Source organism: Ovis canadensis, chromosome 6, assembly GCF_042477335.2.
Source record: "Ovis canadensis isolate MfBH-ARS-UI-01 breed Bighorn chromosome 6, ARS-UI_OviCan_v2, whole genome shotgun sequence".
Classification (NCBI taxonomy): domain Eukaryota; kingdom Metazoa; phylum Chordata; class Mammalia; order Artiodactyla; family Bovidae; genus Ovis; species Ovis canadensis.
The window spans coordinates 32,012,115-32,036,091 of NC_091250.1; the positions used below are offsets into that span (position 1 = coordinate 32,012,115).

General features: G+C 41.0%; 1 protein-coding gene across 1 annotated transcript in view; it reads left to right on the forward strand.

The window, feature by feature from the left end:
* The first annotated feature begins 2,665 nt into the window (after positions 1-2,665).
* The window catches only part of COL25A1 (collagen type XXV alpha 1 chain), a 527,569-nt gene continuing 506,257 nt past the window's right edge, over positions 2,666-23,977 (forward strand). The window contains exons 1-2 of the mRNA XM_069593542.1: positions 2,666-3,571; positions 4,649-4,718. Of these exons, the coding sequence (XP_069449643.1) occupies positions 3,275-3,571; positions 4,649-4,718 (367 nt within the window). The 5' untranslated portion in view covers positions 2,666-3,274. The remainder of the gene's footprint in view (positions 3,572-4,648; positions 4,719-23,977) is intronic.

Below are 23,977 nucleotides of genomic sequence, written 5' to 3' on the forward strand. Positions count from 1 at the left end.
TTGGATAACTGTGATATTGAATGGTTTGCCTTGGAAACGAACAGAGATCATTCTGTCCTTTTTGAGATTGCATCCAAGTACTGCATTTCGGACTCTTTTGTTGACTATGATGGCTACTCCATTTCTTCTAAGGGATTCTTGCCCACAGTAGTAGATACAATGGTCATCTGAGTTAAATTCACCCATTCCAGTCCATTTTACTTCTCTGATTCCTAAAATGTCGATGTTCACTCTTTCCATCTCCTGTTTGACCACTTCCAATTTGCCTTGACTCATGGACCTGACATTCCAGATTCCTATGCAATATTGCTCTTTACAGCATCGGACTTTACTTCCATCACCAGTCACATTCACAACTGGGTGCTGTTTTTGCTTAGATCTGTCTCTTCATTCTTCCTGGAGTTATTTCTCCACTGATCTCCAGTAGCATATTGGGCACCTACTGACCTGGGGAGTTCATCTTTCAGTGTCCTATCTTTTTGCCTTTCATACTGTTCTCATGGGGTTCTCAAGGCAAGAATACTGAAGCATGTTTAATCACAGCTAAATAGGACTTGAAAATTGTTTCCTTATATCTAAAATGGAGCCAGTAATTTCTTCCTTGTGTCACAGGATTATGTCTTTTAAATGAAAAAATGTATTTGAAAATATTTTGCAAAGTGTTACTCCAGTGGTCTCAAATTTTAGTGTGCCTCAAAATCATTAGGAAGACGTGTTAAAATACAGGTTGCACTGTTTCTGATTATTAGTAATAGTTTCTGAGTCAGTAGATTTTGGGTGCATAATTTGCTTCAGGTGTGTTCGACTCTTTGAGATCCCATGTACTGTAGCCCGTCAAGCTCCTCCTGTCCATGGGATTCTCCCAGCAAGAATACTGGAGTGGGTTGCCATTTTCTCCTCCAGGGAATCTTCCCCATCCAGGGATGGAACCCATATCTCTTAGATCTCCTGCATTGCAGGCAGGTTCTTTACCACTAGCACCACCTGAGAGGCTCTAGATGGTCGGTGAAGGCCTAGAATCTGAATTTTGCATAAGATCTCAGAAGATACTGATGTTTCAAGTGTGGAGCCCCTCTATGAGAACTACTGTGTAATTCATTGTGTAATGCAAATGTAAGGAATTAGGCTTTCGATTTCATAGCAGAATTCACTGTTTTCCTCTGACTTGGGTTTTATACCCTAATTTTTTCAACGTTGTGCCTGCCATCAGCGAGGTTGTTGAAATATGTCTACCCTGCTTCACGCCTAGTAATGCTGTTGTTCATTCAGTCGTGTCCAACTCTTTGCAATCCCATGGACTGTAACCCACCAGGCTCCTCTGTCCATGGGATTTCCCAAGCAAGAATACTGGAGTGTGTTGCCATTTCCTTTTCCAAGGGATCTTCCCCACCCAAGGATGGAACCTTCGACTCCTGCACTGGCAGGCAGATTCTCCACCACTGAGCCACCTGGGAAGCCGTTGTACCTAGCAATACCTGTTTACATTTATGACATACCAGTTTACTATTTTGTTGATTGTTTACAAGAGTGAGCAACAACTTGCCGATTAATCTTGATTAAGAAAGATATGAAACACATGATGTTATATTTCTCGTGGGGAGAAGGAGCTAAGAAGGAACTCTGGAGTAGGAGGTAGAATTGTTTTTTTCTTTGAAGTCGATTAGATATGAAATGCTGCTTGTTACCTACTTTCAAAAAGCCCCCTGGAGAACTTGTAATTTGATCCAGAGGGCTCAGCAGGAGGAGAGACAGGTAAAAGGAAAAGCTGACCTCATTCTTCAGTCCTTTCAGAAATTCTGGAAACGTGTGTACCTCAACACTCCCTTCTTCAGCCCCACAAAACAGGGAATCGGGAAAATGCATTAGCACCCTAGTACAGATTAGGAGCTCGGGGCGGAGAGGAGGCTCAACCCCAGCAACCCAGAAGGAAACTGGGGGAGGGGAGAGAGAGCCTCCGGAGTCGGAGGCGGCAGTGCGGCCGTGGGAAGACAAGGGAAGCGGGGAGATGTACTTCAGGCGCCAGCCAGACACTCGGCCTCCAGGCATGCGGGAAGGTGAGGGAGGAGGGAAGAAGGCTCTGCTCCAAGACGGGATTGCCGGAGCTCCCGCCACTGCTTCCGAGGGAAGACATAGCGCGCTAGAGCTTTCTGCTTCCCCCTCTTCCCTCCTGGAGGCCATTGCTCCACAATTAACCGGGATAAAGAGGGGGCACGGCGCCGAGTCAGAACAAGCCAGGATCGCCGTCCCCCAACTGCCGACCCTGCCTCGGCCCCCGGCCCAGGCGGGGCGAACTGGCCTTAGGGGACGCTGAAGTTACTCGGAGACAGAGGGAGGGTCCGCGCAGCGGCTCTCCAATGGCCTTGGCAGCTCCACTTATTTGCATCGATTATGCTAATGAAAGACCTCCGGCTCGGCTCCCACCCGAGCGGCCCGCCCCTCCGGGGCTCTCCCGGCCCCGCCCACGGGCTGGGCGAAGGTGAATACATTATGCTAATCAGGCGGGCTTCCGCCAGCCCCTGGAAGGGGGGCGCGCTGCCACGGGAGCCGCGGGCTGGAGGCCGCTCGCCGGGAGTGGGTCGGGGGAGGGACGCCGCTCGTCGGGGCGCGCGCGCGCTCATACACGAGCATCCCGGAGGGTATTTAAGGCTCGCACACGCCGGGCTGCGGAGATACTTCGGGCGGCCGCGGCTCGGGCCTCGCGACTCGCGTTTTCTCCTTGGGTATTTCTTTCTCCTCTCTGCTCTTGCCCACTTGGCCACCCTTTTTGCACTGCGCTCTCGCTGTCTGTGTCAGCCTTTTTTGCCTGGAACTGAATTTAGGTGGGAAACGGAGATAAAACACCGAATAGGTAGAAATAAGGGAAACAGGCGCAACAGGTCCGGGGCTCTGTGGCAAGGGTCAGCGGCGGCCCCTCGCAGAGCCTCTGCCTCTCTCCCCCGGACCCCGCGCGGCCGCTCTCTTCAGAGGAGGTCCCCATCTTCGGAGGGGCCGGGAGGGACACCGGGGGGTGGGTTTCTTTCTGGATTTTACCTTATCGCCCCCGGTCCGCGAACTGAGGGTGCGTTTCCCTCGCAGCTGGGAGGGGAGAAGAAAGCGGAGGATGGTCCAGGTCTGCGGTTCTCGGCGCTGATCCATCCTTGCGCTCCGGCTCCGACTCCGCCAACTAGTTGTGCAGCTATCGGGACGAACTTTGCAGGAATCATCCTTTTTCTTTCAAGATTATTGGAAGTGCTAGAGGGTGGGAGGCGAAGCCGAGACAGCCGACCCCACCACAATGCTGGTGAAGAAGCAAGCAGGGAAAGGCGGGGGGCGGGAGCCGGGCTCAGAGGACCGGAGCCCAGCCGGGCAGCGTTGTGTCCGCCCCGTGTCGCCATGCGCGGCCCTGGCGACCCTCCTGTCGGTGGTGGCCGTGATGTCTTGTGTATACCTGGGGGTGAAAACCAACGACCTCCAGGCGAAGATCGCTGCCCTCGAGTCTGCCAAAGGAGACCCTTCCATCCGTGTGCTGCCTGATTGTGTGGATCAGCTCAAAGCAATGGTGCAAGAGAAAGTGGAGCGACTTCTGGCTCAGGTGTGAAAGGCTGGGGTATTTTGTACGTGGATAACATCTTACAGTCGTGATTCTGTGCACATGACCAACCTCTGCCTCACTGTGTGCAGATGTGGTATGGCTTCTGTACACATATGTGTTAGGCCACCATCTCCGCTTGCCGTAGCATATATTTGTATGTGCACATCCTCTCATACCACCCTCTCTGTATCATCTTCCCTTACTCTTCTTAATGTTTGCATGCTAAACATATATGGAAGTCTAAAAGGGGGAAAGGTGGCTAGAATGGCACCTACGCTGGCATTTTAGCTCTGTCTAGTTTCTGAAGCTGTGTGTGGATCTTTCCCAATGTTGTGAGAATATTCCTTGCAGAGATAACGTCTGTTAGATCCTTCATACAGTATAAGAAGGTTAAGGTCATTTGTGTTATTAACATAGCAATAGGATTGGAAATTACTCTTAAAAGTGAAATAACTACATGTGATTTTATTACTTCACGCATTGCATGTTTTCATGTTAAATGTTTAAAAAGAAAAAAATAGTCGCCTTGTTTATTTATTTTTGGTAAAGGATTCAATGCCATGGGTGTTTGTGAATGCAGAGCCATTGGAGTTGAGAGTTGAAAGGAATCTGTGTTATGTTCATCAAAACCAGGAGTGCTTTAGAGTACAGTTAGGGATTTTCTGGGACCTGCTCTTCCAATAGAGAGGTTGTTGGCAGTAGTGGCAGCACAGCATGATAAGTAGTTGACATTTATGTATAAAATATTGGTTGTTTTAAAACTCTTAGCTTACGTAAAACTGCAGCATGTTAATACTGACTGTATAATGACCGCATATGCCTGAGCTGAGAGGGAGGGAGATGGTAGTTGAAGAATGAAGAACGATGTTCTACAAGTCCCACAGTCTTGATGCCATCTCAATGGTCATTTTCTTTTTTTTTAGGGCTTGGGTACTGTTGCCTTTTGACTAGAGACCAAATACATATGTAAACGCTAGTTATGCAGGCTGGTAAATCAGGCATATAGCCAGAGTCCCTAAAGAATCCATTTCTTTGCAATGCTACTGATGATTGTTAATACCTCTTCTTTTCCTCCAGAAGTCCTATGAACACATGGCTAAAATAAGAATCGCGAGAGAAGCACCTTCAGAATGCAATTGCCCGGCAGGTAAAATGGAACTTATTTCATAAGGTTTCCTCCATAGCAGAGCATTTTGAAACAAAGGTCCTATGTCTGTCAAATTTACCTGTAATAATAGTAAAGAAAGAATGCAGACCCAACTTACTTTAATAAAATCAACATGTCTGGGTAAAAGAATGGCAGATAAAGCCACAAATATTATTTTAAGCAGCATACCAAGATTTGCTAAGGGAAAGCAAAGAAGATAGAGATCTTCATCAGAGAAAATACCTGCAAGATGATGTCCAAAGACAAAGTTCTTAGTTTCACAGATTCAAAGTTATTCTTTGGTTTTACTTGCTTTTGTTATCTATAGTGAGGATTGCAGAGAGCATTAAACTTGAACTCCTTAGTGGCTGATACTGCATTAGTACAGATTTCTGTTTGTTCCCCTTGATGGACGATCATGTTAACAAACCACCTTCACTTCTTTGCCTGCTTTTATTTTCTATAGGAAAGGTTCTCTCTCTTATCCTATAGCAATGAGGACTGAAAAGAAATTAGTTTTTTATCTTGAGCTTCTCATTATGAACTACTGTGTTCTCAATGACTTCTCAGAAAAGGCTGTTACATTTTAACCATTTTTCTGTGTGGCTTTAGGGAACTATATTAATGACCTCCTTCTATATTAGTAGAAGGAGGGAGGAGAAAGACATCAATGAATCAAAATCTCTGGGTAATCATTAAATCTTCCTTCACAGACCTCTGAGGCTTGGTGGTCAGTCTTCTGTAAACCTACAATTTAGAAGCCTTTGGAATATGTCCATTGGAAAGTATCTAGTGGCTTCAGCTGAAAGAAGTCATGAAAAACTCCCATGAGTCTTGAGATTTTTGTTTCAGATAAATGTTGTTAATGTATTTCTGAACAAATTAGTTTCTTTTATCATCATGTATAGGAAAGTAAGTCTCACATTTTCTTTCATGTTCAGGAATATGATACTTAGTTACCTACACTGTATGGAAAGACTAGTTCCTATATTTTTTTTTCACATTCTGAGGTTTTTGCCTCATGATAATTTGTTTTGACACAGCTAAACCAGGTACCATGTTTAGAAATTTCAAATGTCAACTCCTGATTGTATGTCATAAGAATTTCACTGTTTATATTTTGCTATATTATCGACCCTAATGGAGCTGTACTTTTGGAAAATGAAGCCCTTGCAGTTGGGAAGGCATATAAATTAGGTAACAGGAAAACAAAGCACTAATGTTTACATTGTATGTTTCATTCTTGGTTGTTTAAAGTTGGGAAACATCTCAGAAGTCAGAAATTCAAGGAAGGCACTTTTCTAGTGCAGGAATTAGCCCACAACAACCTCATCAGCCTGTAGGGATTATTTAAATTCCCAAGACAGTTGGTACAGGACTTCACTGATCATACCACTCAGAATGCAGCATTTTCTGTATAGAATATTCTCTCTAGCTGTGTGAAAAATGCTTAGTATTTAATTAATGAGATTCTTAGTGAACTTGGTAAAGAGTAGAAAAGTGACAACCACAGCCCCGAGTTCTGTTTTTTTAGGGGTTTTAACTTCTTCATGATGTTTGATGTGAGTTGGTTGTTGAGGTCTAATTTGCAATCTGGAAGAAAGTAATTACATTTAGAGTTTACCTGAGATAATCTTGGATGATCATTTGGAATCATTTTTCTTCTAAACGTAATTTAACTATAAACGGCCATTTCACCGTAATAATAACTAAGTAAGTGATTTCCTTGGCATTTCTATTGGGTCTTAGGATGGCTGCTTTACTTTCTTGCCACCACTAGAGCTCCACATTACACCAGTTTTCACCAGGTTACTTCAGAGGTAAACTTTTGAAGGTGCATATTCTAATACACAGAATTAGACAGCTTTCTTGCTGACAAATCGCTGTTATAGAAAACACTGTCTTCTGCTTGTGGAAGAATTAGACATCATCAAAATAAACGCAATATGTTGAAAATAGTATCCTGGGGGGGAACCAGCTATTTTGAGTTATGGTCAGCGAGATATTGTTTTAGGGAATGGGCTGGCCAAGAGGATTAGAAAGGAGATACAGCACTTCCCACCTGGTTTGGCTTTCCCCTTTGTTTGCAGTGACTAAGAGTTGTCACCCAGACATCTGTTTGCAGGGCAGAGTGAGACAAGTCTGTGACCTCAGCTCAGTTCCTGTGGAGAGATGCCCACCCCTTGAAGTTGACACTCTTGTTGACAGTCTCCATCACAGAGCCAAGGACTGATAGCAAAGGGCTGCTGTGTTATTTGTGTTCACTTTTTGATAGAATTCAATACCAGTGAGGTTTATCTAGGTAGGCTACAAACAATCATAGAATTGAAAGCTTTTTTTTTTCTTCTTTAAATTGGAGTATAATTGCTTTACAATGTGTGTTAGTTTCTGCTGTACAACAACATGAACCAGCTATATGTGTACATACAGACCCTCCTTCTTGAGCCTTTTCCCCACCAGCTCCCCCATCCCAGCCTTCTAGGTCATCACAGAGCACCAAGCTGAGCTCCCGGTGCTCTGCAGCGGCTGCCTACTAGCTGTCTGCTTTATGCCTGGTAGTGTAGATACGTCAGTGTTCCTCTCACCACTCACCCCCGCTTCTCCTCCCAAACTCCCCCTCCATTCCCCGCCCCGTGTCCACAAGTCCCTTATGTCTGCACGTTTATTGAAAGCTTTTTTTTTTTTTTTTAAACAGAAGAAGGAAAATTTGAGGGAAAGTTTATTTGATGATAAAGTATTGTCAAACAGTTTTTCATTGTAGGGGAAGCATTCTTGCATTTAATCTTCACAACAACCCTAAGAGTTAAGTATTAGTAACCTCATTTTACAGGTGGAGAAACTGGACTCAGAGAAGATGACTAACAACATGGTAAAGGCAAGGTCAGGATTCATGCCCACATCTGACTGAGTCAAACACAAAGTTTAATGAGGAACTGAGGATGCATATAGGTTTTGGAGCTGAACAGCTCTGGATTGGAATCCTAGGTCTGCTACGAAGTAACTGTATTACCTTGGTCAGACTAATGAACCTTCCTATGTTCCAGTTTCCATCTGTAAAAAAAAGTGACTAATATTACTTTCCTCATAAGTTGATAGTTTACCCAAATTCTGGCATATTAGTGGCTATTCATTAGATAATATCAGTTACTATTCTTTTTAATATATTGTGTGTTATTTGACTCTGATCTGGTCCATGGGGACACGGGATATAGGTGGAAAAATGGAGACCTGAAGATGTATAACTTACTCGAAACCCCACGGCTAGTTAATGACAGGTTTTGGATGAGAACGCTGTGCTTAATTAAGCAAACATATCTGTAGGCCATTTATGCAGATAATCAAGTGAGTCAGTATCTCTTGGTGCTACATCAGTGAAGATGTTATAGATACTATATTAGTCTACTAAATTATTTTTACCAAAATTCTAGGAAAAGCTTTTGACCTTGTAGGTAAATCATGATTGTAGTGGATAGAACCACGGCTTAAAAGAGTATGGGAATAAAGAATGTCTTTGCAGTTTTGATACCAGATGTTTACAAAAAGAAGTGCTTTGACTAATTTTCATGCTTATTTTTTAACAGCTTTATTGAAGTATATTTTATAGTATTTAAGAATATGATTTAAAAAATTAAAAACAATTTATGGAGCTGGGAAGCCATCACCACAACCCAATTTTAGATCACTTCATCATTCCCCAAAATTCACATTTACTTTTTTCAGGTGCTCAGGAGAAGGTCTATTTTTTGAATATTTGCTTTAAAGAAACCTCAAAATAAAAAGTTTAAAACCATACAAATTAGAGTTCTGTTTAGCAGAATATTTGATTTAGCAGTAGCTGAACCATGAAAATTCAGCTGACTTCTGTGGTTTGGCCTCTGTAAAGCTTGACCCTCATAGGAGAGAATAAATCGGCTCTTTCCTATGGCTGTAGAATACCATTTGGGGTTCTGTTCTTAGAGTCTTACATCAAGTTTGTACAGATCAGGCATATTTATGGGAAGGCTTCTGTGTTCCAACTTATAAAGAACACTGGGAACCAGGCAGATAAACAAATGGTGTTTAGATAACAAAGGTTTCTGTACGTTACTCATCAGTTGTGTTGCCTGCCCAGAGTCTTAGAGAAAAGAACCTCTGTGGCAAAATGGACAGAGAAGGTGAATGGGCAATAAGGAATCCAGAGTTCTAATTGTGATGACTGATAGTGAACTTTCTTCATGACAGCATTTCTGGAGGAGCTATCAGGATCTACCAGTAGGATTGTTTTAATGATAGACCCTGGTATATTCAGATAGAGAGCCTGTTCTGATCAAGGGGTTGCTTATTTGTCATTGGGGTCATGGACTGTAGATCTGTAAATTAGTTCAACAAAAAATCCTGAAGCTATTATGTCTGGCAAGTGAGAGAACTTTGGGGGAGTCCCAAAGAGTTGTTCAGTTGCTCAGTCATGTCCGACTCTTTGCGACCCCATGGACTACATACAGCACACCAGCCTTCCCTGTCCTTCACTGTCTCGCACAACTTGCTCAAACTCATGTCCATTGAGTCGGTGATGCCATCCAATCATCTGGTCCTCTATCATCCCCTTCTCCTCCTGCGTTATATCTTTCCCAGCATCAGAGTCTTTTCCAGAGTCAGCTCTTTTCATCAGGTGGCCAAAGTATTGGACCTTCAGCTTCAGCATCAATCATTCCAATCAATATTCAGGGTTGATTTCCTTTAGGAGTGAGTATATTTAGGTTATTCTTAAATCTTATTTTTGAATAAGATTCTCTTATAACAAAATTTTGATAAAAATATATTGGGGAAAAAAAAAAAGAACCCAGAGTTCTAACCCTGCTTTTGCCATTAATGTGTTATACAATCTCAGGGAAATCACTTTCAAGAATGACTTTTACAGACTCTATTTTCGTATCTCCCAGATAGCAGTATGAAGAGCCTATTGTGTGCTAACTATCTTGACACAGGGAAAAGGCTGATGAACAAGTCAGACTTGATATCTGCCCTCCTGGCACTTACATTTCAATGAGGATGACAGACATTTTGAAATGACTTGAATTCACCAGCCTGACAAGTACAACCCAGAGAAAGTACAGTGTGCTTTGGAGCACGTGACCAAAATTTCATCCATACTGTTAATACTATGGATTTTCTTTCCTTTTCATGCGGAAAGAGACTTTCATATTAGGAGAAATTCATAACATGAGAAAATCTGGCTTCTGATTACAAATAAGGACTTTAGCAATGGATAAAAATACACCTGGCTTTTGTCTTTCTAAGAATTTATGGCCAGATGAAGGTACACTGATAGCTGGTTTATACTGATATCCAACTGAAACAAAAAGTGCCTTTGGTATATAAAAGGCTGTGGTAGATAGCATGGTGATCTGTTTCTCTACATTTCTTCGGAAAACAGTGAGATTTGGGCTGAAGAAGAGTTGAAACTTCCTACCTGGTGGTACTGAAAAGTTCCACTGAATCGGGCTCCCCTGCATTCACAGGTTATGATGAAGTAGTGTAGCACATCTAGCCATCTACTAGAAATAAAAAAGGTTTATCCCGTAATTTCTGAGGTCCTTCCATACCCTCCACGTCCATGGAAATGGTTGGACACAAAGTCATATTAAATGTCAGTAGGTAGAAATACTTCTGATTCAGAAATATGAATGCTACAATCTCTAGTGACTTCTCTTGTGGCAACTTCTCAATCTGGGGTGGAAAAATGTTACCTGTAATTTTAAGGTCGTTCGTCCTTTCCCATCATATGAAAAGACCTTTCAATTACCTTGCTAACATAAATTCGCTTCATCATATAAAACTGTATTTCCTACTAACATGGTTTTCCACTTATGCTGTACATTTTTCTTTACCGGCTACAAAATGAATGGAAAGAGTGAATCAAGTCAGGACATAATAATGTATAGATTTTCAATTATGTCAGGCAAAGAATAGTCAGACGCGGTTTGCAGAAAGCAAGCAAATTAAAATGCCATAAATGTTATTTAAATGAGACTAGCAGGCATTCCCCTCCTCTACTCAGGCCAAACAATACAATGTGACATGTGAGTGCCTCCAAGCCTTCATGTTAAATGGTTTCAGTCCTAATGAGTACAGCCGTTTGAATGTAACACTTCTAGTTGGTCCAGCAGTGACAGCTGACAAAATGCCCTGTCTCCTGAAGAACGGAGGACAAATTGCCTCTTGAAGCCAGTTCTCTTGTTTTTCAGCTTCTCTTCTATTTCTCTTGTCTAAAAGTCATTGAGAAGCAAATCCTTCAAATACTCTTTTCGCCTTCTTACTTTAGTAATTCTGTTTTTCTTTCCTCAAGCTGGGAGTTATTTAAGAGAAGGGTATACATTCTGTGCAGGGGTTTGTTGTTTCCAGCTCAACTGAAGAATGTATAGGTACAAGTAGCCTCTCAGGACCTTGATGACCTCTGTGCTTCTGATGGTTTGTAAGTGTTCAAAGCCAACTACCTGGCATGTTTGAATGTCAAGATTAGGTTTAGGGATGGAGAAGGAGGGCATTGCTTCATTGACAAGATTAGGTGAACGGAAGGCTAGTGGGGAATACACCAGAATCAGGACTCTTTTACATACAGTTCAAGGGACACTGGTTTCTGCAGGGGGAGCCTCACTAGACACTCATCAAAATGACATCACTCTATGTTATCTTGTGTGGATACCATCTAAAACCTATTATGAAAAAGTGTTTTTTGTTCCTCCTTCCATTTTATAATGGAGGAGGAAATGGCAACCCACTCCAGTATTCTTGCCTGGAAAATTCCATGGACAGAGGAGCCTGACAGGCTACAATCCGTCGGGTCACAGAGTTGGACATGGCGGAGCAACTGATGATGAACCATGTTATAAAGGCTACTTGGTGGTTTGTTGGGAGCTGAGAATATGAAAAACATGTTATGAGTCAGTCTGGGCTGACGCAGTAGCCCAGCTAAACCCAGAATCATTCCTATCCTCCCTGGTTTGCCAATACAGGTCAAGTTCCATGCAGTGATTTAATGCACCATGATATTTAACACTCTTTTAAAGAATTTGTGTTAAAAATGATGGCAGCGCACCCAAATATGGTTTAGACATGCATCGTTACTGTTTCATATGGATTGTGTTCAGCAACCTTGCAATTTAAAAATGTGTTATGGTCAACTTTTAAAAGGAGGAGATGCTTTAAGGGGGAGGCAGAAGTAATTGGAAATTCACTTATGACTTAAATTTGAGCACTTTTCACTGGTATCATATATTTCTTCATAGGAATATTGCATGTTGTTTAAGTAACAGGATTCCTTGAAGAAATGCCACCAGATGGCAGGCACCTTCCCTTTGTGACCACTAGGAGGAGAAACTGAGCTGAACCAGTGGGACTATTCTGTTACCTGCTTCTCACTTAAATTCCTAATAGACTTCTACCTCTCACATTGTTTGCTATGGAAAAGTTTAATGGATTCAATATAATTATTAATAATGATGAAGTTTAAATCTATCACTTTGTTTGTTGTTTTGCTATTTATCCCGTTAGATCTTTGTTTCCTTTTCCCATTTTTCTGCCAATAACCCATGGATTTTTTAAAAAAATAAATGCCTTGTCTAATTTAAAAAAAAAAGAAAGAAAAAAGTTCAATGGAAGGAATAAGTAATCTCTTCCATCTGTATTTGAAGACTAGGCTGTCTTATCAGCTTTAAGATATTTAAAATAACCTAGTAAATTGTACTTTTGTATTTGTCAAAATTTAGTTATTTAGTAGATAAATTCACATATATAAACTTGAGGCTGGTGTTCCAATAACTAGAATAAATGAACTAAGTGTAATTGAGCTTATCAGCTGAAGATTTTATGCTGCTATTTTGTACTTTCTCAGAATCAAGAATTGTTTGGAATTGCTATCATGCTTTTGACATAATTTCATTTGGAGGCTCCATTTCAACTTCAGTCATCACATAATATGTTAGTTGGAACGTGTTCTTGATTTTTGGTCATACTGTGCCTCTTAGTCGGATTGGTTCGTCTGATGGGCCAGAAATGCCAAAAACTATGTGTTCATTTGGGTAATCATAATTCTGATTTGGGGCTTCTTCCCAGGTGGCTGAGTGGTGAAGAGTCTGCCTGCGAATGCAGGAGCTGAGGGTTCGATCCCTGGGTCAGGAAGCTCCCTGGAGAAGGAAATGGCACCCCACTCCAGTATTCTTGCCTGGGAATTCCCACAGACTGGAGCCTGGTGGGCGACAGTCCATGGAGTTGCAGGAGCTGGCCTCTCCTTAGTCTCTCAGCAACAAACAGTTTTGATTTTAGGAGCTCTAGGCTTCTGGATTATGTACACAAAGTTTTTACTTTTATATTTTAAATGTAATTAGCACATATTTAAATATTATTTTCACATTTAGGCTAAGTGGATGAATTATAGCCAGCCCTAGCTTGTGCCTTATGATAATATAGTCAGAATATGTCTAACTAGAAATACTTCCGCTCCAGTATTCTTGCCTGGAGAATCCCAGGCCCAGAGGAGCCTGGAGGGCTGCTGTCTATGGGGTCACACAGAGTTGGACACGACTGAAGTGACTTGGCAGCAGGAACAGCAGAAATAGGTCCGGTTGTGGCAAAGGTAAAATGTATTTTTCTTTTCTCAAATATTTCAGATGTAAGGAAAGTGAGAAGAGAGAGAAAAAAAGCTACCTATATCCTGTAATGTCTTGGAATCATATCTCTTTACCATCATGTAGCAAGCTTGGTACTTTAGAGTTCCTATTGTAAATCTAGACAATGGTTAAGAGAGTAAGAGCGATTCTCTCTGTCTCCAACATCCTCTTTTACTCTTGTAGCAGCTAATGGGAGAGAAAAATCTTGTAGGAGTCTCTCCATCCAGTCAATTACAGAGCTAGATGGTGGTATTATTTTTGATCCTTTATATGCTAAAGTCAAATGTGCCTGGAACTTTGACACAGTGCTTTCTCAACATTCCTGTATCTTTAGGTCAGTTCTGACAATTATTAAAGGTAAGTTATTTATATTGCCTTTCTAGGAATTGTGAAACTCCAATTTGTGTCTTCAATTCAGTTAAGTTGCTCAGTCGTGTCTGAGTCTTTGTGACCTCATAGACTGCAGCACACCAGGTCTCCCTGTCCATCACCAACTCCTGGAGTCCACCCAAACTCATGTCCATTGAGTCAGTGATGCCATCCAACCATCTCATCCTCTGTCCTCTCCTTCTCTGCCTGCCTTCAATCTTGCCCAGCAGCAGGGTCTTTTTTCAAATGAGTCAGCTTTTCACATCAGATGGCCAAAGTATTGGAGTTTCAGCTTCAACATCAGTCCTTCCAGTGAACACCCAGGACTGATTTGTGTCTTAAGGGCTCCAAAATCCAGCTGGCATTTTAAAAATGTGGATGACATGATCATAAGATAACACATTTCCATAAACCATGGAAAAAAAAACAACCTTTTGATCTGAAAGTCATACTAGAATTGCTGGCAAATTCTAGGGCTTTGCCAGTGAACTTTGGAATACTAAAAATCATATTTCTACTGAAAAAATTAGGGCTCAATCTCAGATCAGACAAAGTTTGAATGAACACAAGCATCTTAAAATAGATGCCTTTCTGAGGATGGTTATCAACATGGTTGGGTGTCAAATGAGTTAAGTGTGTCAAGGGCCATGTGTCTCTCATGGGCAGATCCTGATGCTAATTACTATGTGGTTTCACAGAGTAATTGCAGTCGACTTCCTGAGGGAGTGGGTTGGGAGTCCATTTCTACCAGTCTCACTTATAAGCTCCATGGCTGGGGTTCTGGTTTGTATCTGTGTATCTCTAGGGCTTACTGTAGAGTTCTCTATAGAAAGTTAGCTATAAAAGTTCATAATGATCGTAATGAAGATCTGTCAACTTGATTTGGTTGAGAACTTTTTTTGTGGTTTATCTCTATATACACTAATTATCCTTATCCCTATGCTTTTTAAACATTTTCTCTGAGGATTTTTGGGGCCAAAGCATATTAAAGCTAATACAAATCTTAGAGGTCAAGTGGTTCAGGGGTTTCCCAACATTTCTCAAAGAGCCTGAAACTTTAGAAAAAAATGAAATCTTATGAGGAAATCCAGTATATAAAATTGTATATAATGTTAGCCACACACACAGTGATTAACCTTGGAGGTCAGAGGAGACAGAGGCCAAAACCTTATATGATCTTTTTTTCCATTACTTACTTCACTCCCCCATAGTGGCCCCTGAGGAACTCCAGAGAATCTTAGAAATCCTTTGGATACTGTTAATAGATTACTCAAAGTCCAAGCCCCAGTGTGACCCCAGCTCCTGTGTCTAGAGACACTGTGTGTTTGTCAATACATAAACCCTCTCCAAAATTCTGTAACTAGAAACATTACAAGGAAGGATGGAAACAAAATTGTATATTAAAATGAATGGAATCCAGAAAGGACTATTAATAAAATATTGTCCTTTAATAGTTTTAGTAGTCTAGCAGAGGAGATGCAATAATAGAATTGGCGCTGGAAAACTGTGAAAGTGCATTGTGTAACTAAGCGTGGGACTATGTGTCAGGAAATCATCTCATCCCTTTTCTTAAAGTCACTTATTTTTTAAGCTTCCAAGTCACAATATTGTTGTTTTTCTAGTTTTTTTTTTTGTGTGTGTGTGTTTTCATATTTCTTCCTATATATTTTTACTTATTCTGTAATTTTGGATATGTCTATAAAGCTTTCTCACCAAGTTACAGCAATCCATTGCCTCTTTTATATGTGTATTTAAAGCAATTGATTTTCTAAACTAATAGTGAATACTTGGTTTGCAAAGTCGGATACAAAAGATAACTATCCTCAAATTATATTATTTATAGAAAATTTATATTGTGGAAAAGTTATTATTAAAGATACTTGTAAGATCTTTGAGACTGTCTTTCTGATCTGAGTCTTATTGTGTTAAACTGATGATGTTTAGGTATTAAAATTTAAATTGACAGGGTAATGTGAATATGTGAATTGCACATCTGTGTTTAAATAATAATGGGAATTAAAAACATTTTAGCCAGTGCTGAAGGGATATATGTAATACCTTTCAGAAAGAAAGTGTAAATCTGGGTACAAGCATTCTGTAGCAAACACTGCAAAACTAAGTTGGAAAGACTAAACTCTTCCTCCCATTGAAATGAAAATCCAGTGTCATCGCAGTGCTGTTTGCTGTACTGAGTAGCTAGTCGTGGACAGCGGTTTGGTCAAGTGCAACACCTTGATTCTTATTGGACAGATAACAGAATGGCAGCTGTACATATTACTGAACTTTGGTGAACAATTTATTTTCTCCTTAGTACACTGTGGGCTTTCAGGAAGTCTGGGAGAGAAAAATGACTTTCCTTTTTTAAATGGCTTTGTAGTTACTTTGCCTTTTGAGAGAAGACAGAGCGGCAAAGATAGGCTGACCTAGTACTAATGGCTGGAAAGACCATTTATGCCAGCCAAAGCTACTGTGAGCTGTAAAAGAGAAGTCTAACCAAACAAACTGTATTCCCTGAATTTACTGTCAAAACGGTAAAGATATACTGACAACTTCCCAGGAGTTTAAGCAGTGAGCTTGACAGCGTGGCTTAGTATTACTATACATGGTATGCACCTGGAAGTTTTTAATTAAAGAACTCTAGCGTGGAGAAATTACACACGTAAAGGAACTAGGGCCTTTACGTTCTTGCATAGTTTCCTTCTGTGCATAGTTATTTAATGTTCTAGATTTCCCCTATTTCTGAGGATACATTCTTGAATATTGCTTTGGTTCTGCAGTCAAGTTTTGTATAAGGAATGCTCTGTGTTGGTAGTAAAGTTTATGTTATTAATGCCAGTTTTAGAATGTTAAAAAGTTAATTTTAAAAAAACTTAAAAAACATTTTTAAAATCTATTTATTTATGGCTGTGCTGGGTCTTTGTTGCTGCGTTGGCTTTTGTCTAGTTCTGGTGAGCGGGGGTTACTCTCCACTTGTGGTGAACGGGCTCCTCATTGCAGTGGCTTCTTTGCTGTGGAACAAAGGCTCAATAGTTGTGGCATACGGGTTTTGTTGCCCCATGGCATATGGGATCTTCACAGATTAGGGATCAAATTTGTGTCTCCTGAATTGGCAGGCAGATTCTTTACCACTAAGCCACCAGGGAAGCCCCCAAAAGTTAAGGCAGAAAATATCCTTGAGTTGAGACGTCTGAGGTATACTTTCTGTTTTTTGAAGTCTCCATTTTTGTTTAACTGTAATCCTATACCACTAGCATTTTGAATGTTCACACTGCTTTTGCAGGTATAGGATGTGGTGAGATTAATAATGTTCATTGAACTCCTAAAAACCAAGAATGAACGCAGAAAACACACCCAGAGACAGATGTGATTCTCTATCAGGCTATATCCATGAACAGGCATTGCCCTAAAGTGAGCTGTTGTTGGCAAATAGAATGGACAAGGTTATCTTCGGGGTGTAGCCATGTATCTGAAACTGCAAAAATAGAGGATCTCCTATGCTCTCAAATAAAAGCTCCCATTCTAGTCAAACCTCTCTCCTCTCCATCCTCTCTTCTTCTCTAGCATGAATATAACTCTATTTTGCCCCTGTTCTATGGATGACAGTTTACCTGGCTTATAGTCTGCCTCTAAATTGACCATTCAGAAGCCTTGTCATCCTTAGGTCCCCAAACCTCTAGGCTTTTCCTGGGCAATATTATACTTGTGATTAAATCCAGCAACATAACTGAGAAAACATCAATGGCAAATGTCAGTATTCTCCCAAATTTCAGAAAGTAACTGCTTCCCCCAAATTACTGTTAAAAGATAATTTTCCAAAAAAGGTAAAATCAATGAACACGTGTTAAGGATTTTACTTGAATCAATAAAGAAGTAACTGGTAAGATGTGATAACCAGTTCAAAGTAGAATTTAAAGACAGATACATTTATAGATCTAGAATATTGAAACTAATATATAAATGGAGGGAAAACTGGACTTTTCCTCAGTAAGAAAGAAAAATCAGTTGCATGCAGAATTTGAATGTCTATAGACAACAGTTAATTTTTTTTAATGTACTAAGTTTTTAAAGTTGGTGTTTAGTTGTTTTACAGTGTGATGTTAGTTTCTGCTGCACAGCTAAGTGAATCAGTTATATGTATACATGAATTCTCCTTTTTTTGGATTTCCTTTCCATTTAGCACAGAGCATTGAGTAGAATCCCCTGAGCTGTACAATGGGTTCTCATTAATTATTTATTTCATACATAGTAGTGTGTATGTCAATCGTAATCTCCCACCTCACCCACGCCTCCTTCCCTTCCTTAGTGTCCGTGTATTTGTTCTCTATGTCTGTGCCTCCGTACATCTGTACCATTTTTCTAGATTCTGCATGTATGCTTTAATATATGATATCTGTTTTTTTTTTTCTGAATTTACTTCACTGTGTATGACAGTCTCTAGGTCCACCCATGTGTCTAATTATGTGACTTTGTTATTAGTTATCTACAACTTACAGCATTTTACAATAGCTTCCAAAGAATCGGGTAAGCGGGACAGGTGTGCTCTGGATTATGCATAGTTTCCTGTTGGAGCATAAGTTTTCCCCCATGTTACATGAGAGCAACTTCACAGGAAAACATTCTTTTAGGTAAAAACAACAACAAAAAATTTTTTTTTTACACTTCAGTGTAATAATGGTTGTTTATTTTCTGTCTTTATCCTTGTTCTTATCTCATGGGTTGTGTGGTACTCAGTTTTCTTATTGTGGCTAAAATTATGTAAAGGACAGTTCCTTGCAGTTTGACTTTAAATGCTTCATTTACTAGACCCATGGTGGCAGTGTTGATTGCTATGCCTGTATTACTAGTATCCTGGACAGAAGTGGCCTTTAAAATGGTAACGCTGAAAATTTGTTTAAGGGAGAAACCACTTTGGAAGACTCAGCTTCCTGTGTTTGGGTATCAGTGAGTGGTTCTTCTAATGTAAAGGGAGGAATTGCTGACCTTGCTCTTGTGTTTTGGGATACGATGCCCAGGCAATTATTTCTACACGGACCGCATTTGCTTGGTGTGAGCATGTGGCTGGCTCTGGGGTCCTGTGCTGCTATTTTGGACATCCTGGCTTTGACTTCAGTTATCATATTTACTCGTTTGGCTTTTCACTGGGCACTCCAACCAATTCCCTTCATATTCATTCCTGCGTTTCCACTTCAGATGGTTGTCTTTAGTCCATACTGGGCTTCCCAGGTGGCGCAGATGGTATAAGAATCTGCCTGCAATGCGAGATACCTGGGTTCGATCCCTGGGTCGGGAAGTTCCCCTGGAGTAAGAAATGGCAGCCCACTCCAGTATTCTTGCCTGGGAAATTCCATGGACAGAGGAGCCTGGTGGGCAACAGTCCATGGGGTTGCCAAGAGTCGGATATGACTGAGTGGCTAACACTTTCACTTTCTGAGATTTATTTCCTGTTCTTGGCCAGTTACCTCTCCTATTGTCTCTGTTTTGTTTGATCTTCCTTCCCGTCTCCTGATACCTGTGCACAGTGTTTACTTACCGTCTCAAAGAGCCCAGCCCTCAGCTGCCCAGGGGTATAGATGCTCTTCTCTGCTCCAGCCTGTTTCAGTTGCGTCCACCTTTTGACTAAGCCCACTGAACTTTTGGCAGAAGAATGACTGAAGCTATATAGGGGCCCTCCCATATGTTCTTAGAAGAAAGTATGTTAGAATAGGGGCTGGGTGGGTGGTGACACATTGAACTACATGGTGATTGGCCAGCTTTTTTGGTAGGGAAGTATTTACCTTCTTCAGAAGCAGTTTATGTTCTGGGAGTCTCCTATTACTAGATAGAGGAGAGAGTTCATTATAAATATTAAATATTTTGTATATTAGTATGTAAAATTTCTATTTTTTAGGTAGTAACTGACCTCTGGTGTTACCTAACTCCAACCACCCCTGACAAAGACTAAGGGATTATGTGTACAGTAGTCTTTAAATGCCTTTTTATTCAATTAATAAAATATATATTGCCGTTTACTATGAATGACACCCTGTGCCATATGCCTTACCATTTAAAGAAGTAAGTAGGCTACTAAACTCTTACAAAGGAACAGTGGTATTGAAACTGCAGACTGGACTACAAGGGAAGTAAAAGCTAGAAAAATATAGCCTGTAGCCAACTGTATCTAATTTTAATGGGCTTAAAACTACAATGATAATTGGTATTTGAACTCATCATTCCAGTTCATGTAGTTTTCGTGAATTCAAAAATAGCAACATGTTATTAAATAAGTTACTTGGATTTTTAAAAAACTTTTTCTAGAAAATGGCAAAGTTCACTAATGAATGTTGTGATACTTTGGAGAAATGCTGGCTACATGCCAAATCGGGTGATTTTTTCTCAAGATAAATTATCTTTGTGAGTTAGTTGTTAGGTCAAGCATAATGTTTTTAACCTTTCTGCAGGCTACTTTCCATTGGCAGTTATTTTTACGGAGACTTACAGGCTTTCTTAAAAGTCAGTTCAGATTCTATGGCCATGTTTTCTAGTGAGGACAGAATCTCTGGGACTTGGCGAGACTCTTGGCTTTTAAAGAACAGAGTCCATTCAGGTGGCCTTAAGTAAAGAGGAGTGCAGGGACTCTGAGTTTTGTCACTGTTGACACTGTGGGCTGGATAATTCTTTGTTGTGGGGTGGTCCTGTGCACTGTACAATGTTCAGCAGCATCCCTGGGCTCTCACTAGATGCTAGTTGCACTCTGTTTCTAGAATACAAAACATGTTTCAACATTGCCAGATGTTCCTCAGGGGTGGAAATCACTGCCAGTGATTGCAGGATGCGATTGTGTTGGTCGTGTCCGATTCTGTGCAACTTCATGGACTGTGGCCCGCCAGGCTCCTCTGTTCGTGGGATTCTCCAGGCAAGACTACTGGAGTAGGCTGGTTTTTCTTCCTGCAGGGGATCTTCTTGACCCAGGGATCAAACCCACAGCTCCTGCAACTCATGCATTGCAGGGGATTCTTTACCACTGAGCCGTCTGGATCCCCAGTCAGTAAGGAAGGCAGGAATATCAGCTCCACAGCAGGCTCCTCTAGAAGAACAGGAGATGGAAGGTGGTCAGAACAGTGAGGACGTATTAACAGGATCATCCCCTCATCTGGAGGCGGCCAGGGCAGCGCCGTCTGAGCTTTAAGCATTCGATCTCTGCTTCTACTGCTTTTGTCATGGTTGCTCTTCTCTCCGCCTTGTGGTAAAAGAAAGTATTGCCCCAGGTCGACCTCCTTTGTGTTTCATTATAGCATTATTTGGAGAAGGCAATGGCACCCCACTCCAGTACTCTTGCCTGGAATATCCCATGGACAGAGGAGCCTGGTGGGCTGCAGTCCATGGGGTCGCGAAGAATCGGACACGACTGAGCGACTTCACTTTCACTTTTCACTTTCATGCACTGGAGAAGGAAATGGCAACCCACTCCAGTGTTCTTGCCAGGGACGGGGGAGCCTGGTGGGCTGCCGTCCATGGGGTCGCACAGAGTCTGACATGACTGAAGTGACTTAGCAATAGCATTGTTATTATTATTAAAATCATACATACATATGACAACAAACAAACATTTGTATGGCACACAATGTTTCCCCCTAGAGGAGACTGCTGTTACTAGTTTGTTGTGTATCTTCCCAGTACAAACTGACTTACATCATTCTTTTTCAAGGCTATAGAGTCATCTGTTGTATAAACATACCACGATGTATACAATAAGAAGACAGATCACTTTAAAAAGTTTAGACATTGCTTCCTAGTTCTTTTCCTATTTCCTGAAGGAAGATTGCTTTGATTTATACTTTTATTCTACACAGCCTGATGCTGTACCTGTGGCAGCTTAATAAATACTCATTGATGAAAGATACTCAGTTCAGTTCACTCACGCAGTCATGTCCGACTCTCTGCGACCCCGTGAACTGCAGCACACCAGGCCTCCCTGTCCATCACCAACTCCTGAGTTTACCCAAACTCATGTCCGTTGAGTCGGTGATGCCATCCAGCCATCTCATCCTTTGTCATCCCCTTCTCCTCCTGCCTTCAAATCTTTCCCAGCATCAGGGTTTTTTCAAATGAATCAGCTCTTCACATCAGGTGGCCAAAGTATTGAAGTTTCAGCTTCAACATTAGTCCTTCCAGTGAACACCCAGGACTGATCTCCTTTACGATGGACTGGTTGGATCTCCTTGCAGTCCAAGGGACTCTCAAGAGTCTTCTCCAACACCACACTTCAAAAGCATCAATTCTTCGGTGCTCAGCTTTCTTCACAGTCCAACTCTCACATCCATACATGACCACTGGTAAAACCATAGCCTTGACTAGATGGACCTTTCTTGGCAAAGTAATGTCTCTGCTTTTAATATACTGTCTAGGTTGGTCATAACTTTCCTTCCATTGAGTAAGCGTCTTTTAATTTCATGGCTGCAGTCACCATCTGCAGTGATTTTGGAGCCAAGAAATAGAGTCTGCCACTGTTTCCACTGTTTCCACATCTATTTGCCATGAAGTGATGGGACTGGATGCCATGATCTTAGTTTTCTGAATGTTGAGCTTTAAGCCAACTTTTTCACTCTCCTCTTTCACTTTCATCAAGAGGCTCTTTAGTGCCTCTTCATTGTTTCCCATAAGGGTGGTGTCATCTGCATATCTGAGGTTATTGATATTTCTCCTGACAATCTTGATTCCAGCTTGTGCTTCCTCCAGCCCAGCATTTCTCATGATGTACTCTGCATAGCAGTTAAATAAACAGTGCGATAATATACAACCTTGATGTACTCCTTTTCCTATTTGGAACCAGTCTGTTGTTCCATGTCCAGGAATCATGTATGCTTCCTGACCTGCATACAGATTTCTCAAGAGGCTCGTCAGGTGGTCTGGTATTCCCATCTCTTTCAGAATTTTCCACAGCTTATTGTGATCCACACAGTCAAAGGCTTTGACATAGTCAATAAAGCAGAAATAGATGTTTTTCTGGAACTCTCTTGCGTTTTCAATGATCCAGCGGTGATTGTTGGCAATTTGACCTCTGGCTCCTCTGCCTTTTCTAAAACCAGCTTGAACATCTGGAAATTCACAGTTCACATACTGCTGAAGCCTGGCTTGGAGAAATTTGAGCATTACTTTACTAGCATGTGAGATGAGTGCAACTGTGTGGTAGTTTGAGTACTCTTTGGCATTGTCTTTCTTTGGGATTGGAATGAAAACTGGCCTTTTCCAGTCCTGTGGCCACTGCTGAGTTTTCCAGTGATATGCTGATGATAAATATTTAACGACCACTCTAAAAAAGAAGCCCCAGTTTACAGCATGTGTAGATTTCCAAGATGTGAATATCCCACCAGAGTCAGTTGAAAGCTAACAAAATGACATTAGGAAGCGATAAGTTTGGTTGTTGACTAGTTTCGTTTTCATATAATTTATCTCATTGTAAGGTTATATAGTTTAAATTTTAATAATGACTGTTTTAACAATAAACTTCCTAAATCCTGAAAAGTGAAAATTGGATTTCCCGAGTCAGCATCCAGTACCCATTGGCACTGGTATCCCTGATTCCATATAGAATGTATTATGTGGTTCTTGATAATGTCTCCAAATGGTAATGCTGTCTTTGATAGCATTTTAGAATCTCAGTGTTGTGAAGATCTTTAAAGGCTATGCAGACTTAACATTGTACCTGATAGTTGAATTCCCTCAATGACATTTTGACTAAATGATCATAACTCATTATTATTTCTTGAATAGACCATTCGATCTTTGGACCAGTTTATTACAAAACTTCTTCTGTTTGTTAGGTTAAAATTCATCTTTTGGGCATTCACCATTTGATTCTGTATACCATCCTGCCCTGCATCATAAAAAAAGAATTCAAATACCTCTGTCTTGTGACAACTCTTCAAATATGTGGAATCATCTATTCTAATTTCTTATTGAGAGTTTTTTTCTAAAATGCCATTGACTTATTGAGACATTTCAGGGTGTCTGCTTCTTTCTTAAAATGTTGCACATTGATTTGAATAAAGCCTCAGATGCCTGGTGGTCATCTATGAGGAGGAAGGAGAAGAAAACTTCCCTAGTTTTATATACTCTCCTGCAAATTCAGCCTAATATGACAGTAATTTTCTTTCTGGTTCCATAATTCTATTAACTGACACTGAGTTTAACATTGATGAAAACCTTTAAGTATTTTTCATATATGCTTCTGTTAAGGCCTGTCTTTCTCACTCTTGATTTTGCAGT